Genomic DNA, 7,202 nt, shown 5'->3' on the forward strand with positions numbered 1-7,202 from the left:
GTTCCCGCCCACACAGTTACCACCCAGTCCGCACCTGTGTGGGTGAACTGTTCTTTGTTGACACGACGTTCGTATGGTGCTAGATGACAACTACAATTGCACGTATGTGGCAACTAGGTAAGGCAAATACGGTATATGGCAATTATGGTTGGACCACACGTGGCAACTAATTAATCACACATGACAATTATTATTTAATCATATGTGGCAAGTAGTTAACCATACATGACCACTATGATTTGATTACACACGACAACTATCATTAATTAGACATGGCAACTATAGTTAACCAAAACAAAAAAGTTGCCATGCTTTACAACTACAGTTGCCATCTCGAATAACTAAAGTTATCATCATGCGGTAACTAAAGTTGCCATCCTCCACGTAACCAAAGTTGCTTCACTAGTACGTTTGGGCAGATTTTGCTTTGTAGCACATGCGTGAGATGGGAATGGGTAGTAGTTGTTAGGCATGTAGTACGAAGTAGTTGCACCCATATGTATTGATAGTTCGAATGTTCGCCAATACATGATTGTGTGGGCTGCCTCTTTAGTATGCCATATACGATGTATGAGCGAATGTTTAATATGCCACAATTATGATGAATATCGGAAAAAAAAAGACCCAATGACCCACGGTTCCCAAACAAAGGAAAAAAATAACGATCCACGCTGCGTATAGGAGGAGGATTCCGGCGAACAATGGAACCACACGGGAAATCTAGAGATAGACAGCAAATCTGAATCCCGTCATGCCCGACGGAGTCCGAAACACAAGTTTCGATCGAGGCCATGCACTACTCGAACTGATCCGTCGGAGACACAACTCATAAAATATGGATATGGATTACCTACCTCGTGCAAAAAAGACCCAGCTTGCAATTGCATCATGGGAGAGTTGCATCATCGGCTAGGTCATTTTGTCGTCGTCGTCGGAAACGGAAACCATCGGGCTTGGTCTCAAGGTCGTGCATCACCACGAGCCCCTGCTGCTGAGGCACAAGTTCTCGTGGAAGCACCTCCAGGAGCCGGCGGATTCAGGCCGTCTTGAAGAATTCAACGTGGCCGTCCGATGAGTAAAACTGAGCCTAATCCCAGCCTTCTCACGTCCTGTGCATTTTTGACCGTCCGTTTTAGTAATAGAGGTGTTTCTGGCCATCGGATCTGATTCTTATTACGAGCTCCATCACACATTCAAATTCGTGGCCCAACAGTCTTAAATTTCATGGCCCAACTATCCTAAGGGGCAGCTGCTCCAGGAGAAAAATCTGACTATTATGGTTTACTAGGCCTTTTGTGCCGGCCCATTAGGCTATTACACGAGAAAGCCTCGATCTATCCATTCGCTCGTTGGCAGAGAAAGACCAAGGGGATCGAACTGAACCGGGTGATAGAGACAGAGAGGCGGGGGACGACCGAGGGAATGGCTCAATCCAGCCGCCGCGGCCCGCGGGAGATGCAGGGATCACGCGAGGGAATGGCTCCTCCATCCGACCGCTACGGCGATGCGGGGATCGCTCGATCCAGCCGACACGGGCGATTGTTGTACAAGGAAAAGGAGGGGAATAGGGGATGCAGCAGATGCAGACGATTCAGGCTGACGCTTCGTCTAATCGAAACTGCTCAAGCGAGGTTTCAAGGCGCAATCATTCTTCAGTTTCTCATCGTCCATTCATGGGTGGTGATGTTCCGTCCTTTCAGCTGCTTTTGGCTAGAGGTGTGTGTATATATGCTGCTTCTCATACCACTCTTCACTCACACCCTTTCGGCTCCGACATCAGAACATCCTTCCGCGTGATGCTCGGGTATGTTTCTCTGTATTTCTTTCAGTTAATGTATTATCATCCTCCCACCAAGCAATTACATTGTCCTGTTGTCCTTTCATTAAAAAATACATACAGGTGATGTTCAGGCTGGTTGTGGTGGATTGATTTGGTCAGATCTTGGACCTTGGTACTGGCATTTTCTTAGTTCGGCTGCTCATTATATCCAATGGCTTGACACGTAATTTATTATTCCACATCGCCTCCTTTTGTGTATTACCATCCAAATTCTTATTCCACACTATTGCTTAAATTATATGTTACTGTGTTATTCAAGCCATGGTCGTATATAGAAAATGTTATTTAGAACAGTGTATTAGAGTGTTCCAAAAATGTAGCCATACTATCATAGAGGGATGGGAAGCGTCAACATCTTCTGATTTTTCTATCGTAAAGGAGCAAAGCGGAACGATCCTGTGGATACCTTCTTTCCTAATTACACAATGCGACATGCAAGGGAAATCATGTCGCCCATGTTAAATACAGAAGAACATGATTTCTTTACACAATCAGGGACACCGCGTGATTCCACTGGCAGGATACAATTGCCTCACCCTTTTTACTCTAGCAGCAAACCCTCCAACGGTATGGTTCTCACCTAAGGTTTCCCTTTATCCTCATTTTTACCCTTCCTTGTGATTTTTCTTTCATGCAATTTCTACTGTTTGTTGATGCTTTCATTGCATAACTGTACTTTAGTTTTGACATGGCTAGATCTTTAGAAAGATATACATCTTTGTCCATTATTGTCGGTCAGGTGTTTGACAAATTGGTTCTTTGCCATCCATGTTGCTGTGTGGCGTGGCCATATGTTAATTAGTAAACTTTGTAATTATTAATATATACCAAGAGATGTTGCAAGTTTATTTATTCAGTGAAAACAATGGATGTAATGTGCAGCTAACTATAAAAAGCAAGCATCCATATTTTACAACCATGGCCTAGAAACAGTATATGAAGAATCATGGAACAACTTCATCACACCAGCTTCTTAGAAATGCTTTGCTTTGTAAAATAAAATTATTTTACTGTAATTAGTTTTTTCATATTTTGATGCAGGACTCTATGTTCCGACCTCATTTTATTTTTCTTTAGCTCTTTAGTAGTTCTCCAAGAAAACACATGCACATAACTACATATTTTATGGATAATTGGGAGCGATTAATTTTCATCACTACTGTCAATTCACTCTATAGTAGTGTCACTTTAATTAATACCGTGTTAGTCGTTACACTTACATATTTTGAACGTAAGTCCTTTCCCTAATTTCTTTTTCCTCATAACAGTGTTGAGAGCGACGGAGAGGGTGTGACCGAGCTCGTGCCAGGTAACCATGTCCTGCCAGTGTTCAGTGGCCATTGCAAGGAGTGTGCTCATTGTAACCTCTGTGACCTCCGGATCAATGTCGATTGGGGCATGCTAATCGACGGTGTGCCATCGTGCTTCACCATCAGCAGTAAACAAATGTTTGTCTACGTGTGGACCCTTCAGTGATTGTTCCGACGTCATTATTTCTCATTGAGACACCATATTCAAATTCAGAATGCTTTCTGAAACCAACAAAGGGTTCGACGGTGGTGATTTTCGACCTTGGAGTTGTAAGCCATGCTATATGCATGATATTTTATATTACACAATATACTACCGCAGGTTGAGGAGAATTATTCCCTATAATCATCGCTAATTGTTGTATGTTCTTTTCACATGATTAGGCTATGGAAGTGATCAGTGTGGGCTTGAATCCTACAAATTAGGTACTACAAGGTACAATCTATTGATATCTTCAGAAAGAAAATTTATATATGTATTTAGGTAATTGATCACGGACATACACTCAACTTAAGGAAAAAATAAAAAAATAAAGTAGCTATTTTTTTTGGCCTTGGAGTTGTAAGCCATGCTATATGCATGATATTTTATATTACACAATATACTACCGCAGGTTGAGGAGAATTATTCCCTATAATCATCACTAATTGTTGTATGTTCTTTTCACATGATTAGGCTATGGAAGTGATCAGTGTGGACTTGAATCCTACAAAATAGGTACTACAAGGTACAGTCTATTGATATCTTCAGAAAGAAAAATTATATATATATTTAGGTAATTGGTCACAGACATACACTCAACTTAAGAAAAAAATAAAAAAATAAAGTAGCTAAATTTTTTGGCTACACAGACTTTGTAAACCCATAGGATCACACCAAGCCAGTGCAAGAGGTATGTTAAGTTATCTGCCCAAGCATACATCAATCACTTAATTTGTTCAGAAGATGCGATACTGTATCAAATGCTCGCAATTGAATTATGCTCCTGGGGCTTATCGAGATGACAAATAGTGGAGTCAACAGAGCCGTGGATTGCACTTGCCATATCGACGCCATGATATCTGCATTTGACTGCGCTCATGATGTGTTTTCTCGCTACACTTGTAATTCAATCATTGTGAGCATTAATGTGTCTTATGCTTTGAACCGAGTTGTCATGAAGTCTATGTGCAGGGGTGAGGCGTGGTCAGGCTGGTGGGCGTGCCGCACAAGGAGGCGGCGTTCAGTGTACACCCAATGAACTAGCTCAATGAGAAAAACCTCTCAACACTAACCAGTAGGCAGGAGTTTGTAGTTTTTTTTTTAGAAAAGGAGGAGTATCTCCGGCCTCTGCATCAGAACAGTCTATAGTTACTGTGTAAATGAACATTTTGCACAGCAATGATTTACCGTTTATCTGTTTTTTTGTTTGCATATCAGCTTCTCTGTTAACGTCAATATTTTCTACTTTTTGAACTTAATATCAGCGTCTCTATTGCAGATTGCAAATCAGTTTTGATCCTGTCATCTTTTTCCTTGTATAAAGGCATTCTCTTACTCACCAGTTGTAAAAGTAGTAGATATTTCAAGTCTAAATTTACGGGCATGAAAAAAACTAGCCACCCATGTACAGATTCAGTAGGCCTAAAGACAAAGAGGATCTTACCATGCAAGATTTTGAGAGAAAAAAATAGCAGCCTCCTGCAAATGGCCTTTGGTCTATTATAATGAACATCTTATAATACAAATGCACAGAAACCAAAATCCTTTATATACACTACAACTGCAGTAAAATAATTATACATAGTAAACTTTAAAATATGATGCCTATACATCATTGCATCAATACTTAAAATTCAGTATTAGAAAAGACAGGGCGCCGCACGCTATCGATTATCTAGTATGGATGGTTATTCTGCGGCGTCCAGCGGCGTCCAACGGACAGGCAATGTCGGAATAAGGTGCGCCGTGATTCCTGCTGCGGCAGGTTGCTCCCGCGGTGCAATCGGAGAACGTTGTCCACGCCGACATCAGAAAGGTTGCTGCCGCCGACGTCGGTGGCGGTGGCCTGAAGAAGAAGCCGGAATTCCGTCGCCTGGACAGGCTCTGCGTGACAGGCCGTGATTCGGAGAACAGACTGGACCACGCGCCGCTGGCGAAGACGGCCGGTTTCGCGTGTGCAGGGATTTTAAATGGCATCATCAGGTCGCCGTCCTGGACGGCCATGGCCACCATGGAGCCGGCGGATGTCATCTTCGGTGACGGCGACCAGATTGATCCGGCCATCGAGGGATACCACCAGGTATCTGCGCCGGGAAGCGGTGAAATCTGCGCCGGTGATCAAGAAGCCGATCCGAGCTCCTGTCCAGATTATTTCGCTGCCAGGACTGCCTGTGCTGAGCCGCGGGGGCAATGGCCGCGCCGGCCGTCCCCGCCCCGGTGAGCAGCTCGGTGAAGGACCCGGCCTGCGTGGAGGGGTTGCTGGCGACGGTGACCTCCTTGTCCCGGGAGGAGCCGCCGCCGACGCGGCAGTCGGAGCGCGAGAGCGAGAGGTCGGACCCCTTGCTGGTCTCCGACGTGCTGCTGCACAGGGACCTGCTGCCCTGCTGCTGGTGCTGCTTGCCGGCGCGGGGCGCGGCCTGGTGGTCGGCCGGGTCGAGGGAGGGGGGCTCGTCGATGGCGGGGGAGGCGGCGTTGATGAGCCACTCGATGGCCTTGCTGGGGTGGTCGAAGCCGAGGCGGTCCTGCAGGTCGTAGAACTGGATGGCCGTGGGCACCGAGAGCCGCACCCGCCGGTCGCGGATGCCCTTGGACGTGTACACCTTGCTGTGCCGGTCCTTGCCCCCCGACGCCCTCACGCGGCAGATCCGCGACGCCGACGCCTGCAGCAGAGTCCCTGCTGCTGCAGACCACCATGGCGCCAGCGGATGTCAGCTTCGATGAAGGCGACCAGACTGATCCGGGCCGGGAAGCGGTGAAATCTGCGCCGGTGATCAAGAAACCGATCCGAACTCCTCTCCAGATTCTTCTGCTGAGCTGGCACCTTCGTCACCCACCAAGGCGAACTCCTCTCCAGATCCGAACTCGTCCGTATCCATCCACGATGCCGTGAACCACGAACACATCCTGACCAATCAGATGGCAAGCGACAGCGACAAGGATTCCCCGACTTCTCCGAATCCGTCTGTGGAAAGGAGCCCACCATCGCACATATATAAAGCCTTGCGATGCCTCCTTGCCTCCCATGGAGCCATCGTTCGCCACTGCCGTGGCTGATATCGACCTACATAGTCTCGGAGAGAGGATGGCCACGGAGATGGATGAGCAGGCCATAAGATCGGAGGTGATGAGGCAATTCCACGCTCATCGACACCAAGAACATAGGCCGCGGCGGCCGCTCGTGCACCGGAGAGCCGCGGCAAATGCGGCGCCCGTGAAATTCTCCCTCCGCCTCTCCAACGAGGAGGCAATGGAGGACGTGGCGGCGGTCTCCGTCCCCAAGGATGTCAAACCAGAGACGAGGGCGCCGGCGAGGCACCGCAACAGAAAGCGGCGTCGAGGAGGCCGATGGCACCAATTGCAAATTGCCGACGAAGTAAGAGAGCCGTCGGCTGCTGGTGGAAGTGACGAGACGTGCTTGCCAACCTCTGAATCATCGATCGTTTGGTCAGACTATGTGACATCGAATGCTTCCAGTCACATTCACAAGCTCTGATCGATCGATGCATAGGTTCAGGGGTTCCATCTTCTCTTGTACCAACAAATGTGAATTTTCCTGCACATGCATGTGGTTCGCGGCTATGTGTTGTTCAATATGTTGAAAAGATTTTTTTTTTTTGTTGTTGACAATTTGAATAGATTTTTCTTAATTTGATTCCTTTGTAATATATAGAAGAAATCGTTATATTAGAGTAAAGCCTCGCCTAAAAGAACGTGATGTTTTTGCACCGAGCTCAAATGAGCTTAGGTGAATAATAAATTCAAAAAATATTGTAGAAATGATAAAAAAATCTGAATTTATTTTTGGGCAAACTTTGACAAATGTTCCAAGTGCTCATAGAATTTCATCATG

General features: G+C 46.1%; 1 protein-coding gene across 1 annotated transcript; it reads right to left on the reverse strand.

Moving 5' to 3' along the window:
- Positions 1 to 4,821: 4,821 nt before the first annotated feature.
- On the reverse strand, positions 4,822 to 6,060 carry LOC123427882 (transcription factor PCF6-like; the record flags this gene model as incomplete). Its single annotated transcript, XM_045112021.1, has 1 exon — positions 4,822 to 6,060. A coding segment is annotated over one exon (681 nt), but the record flags the coding sequence as incomplete, so codon positions are not given.
- Positions 6,061 to 7,202: the final 1,142 nt, after the last annotated feature.

Source organism: Hordeum vulgare, chromosome 2H (genome assembly GCF_904849725.1).
Source record: "Hordeum vulgare subsp. vulgare chromosome 2H, MorexV3_pseudomolecules_assembly, whole genome shotgun sequence".
In the NCBI taxonomy this organism is placed as follows: Eukaryota; Viridiplantae; Streptophyta; class Magnoliopsida; order Poales; family Poaceae; genus Hordeum; species Hordeum vulgare.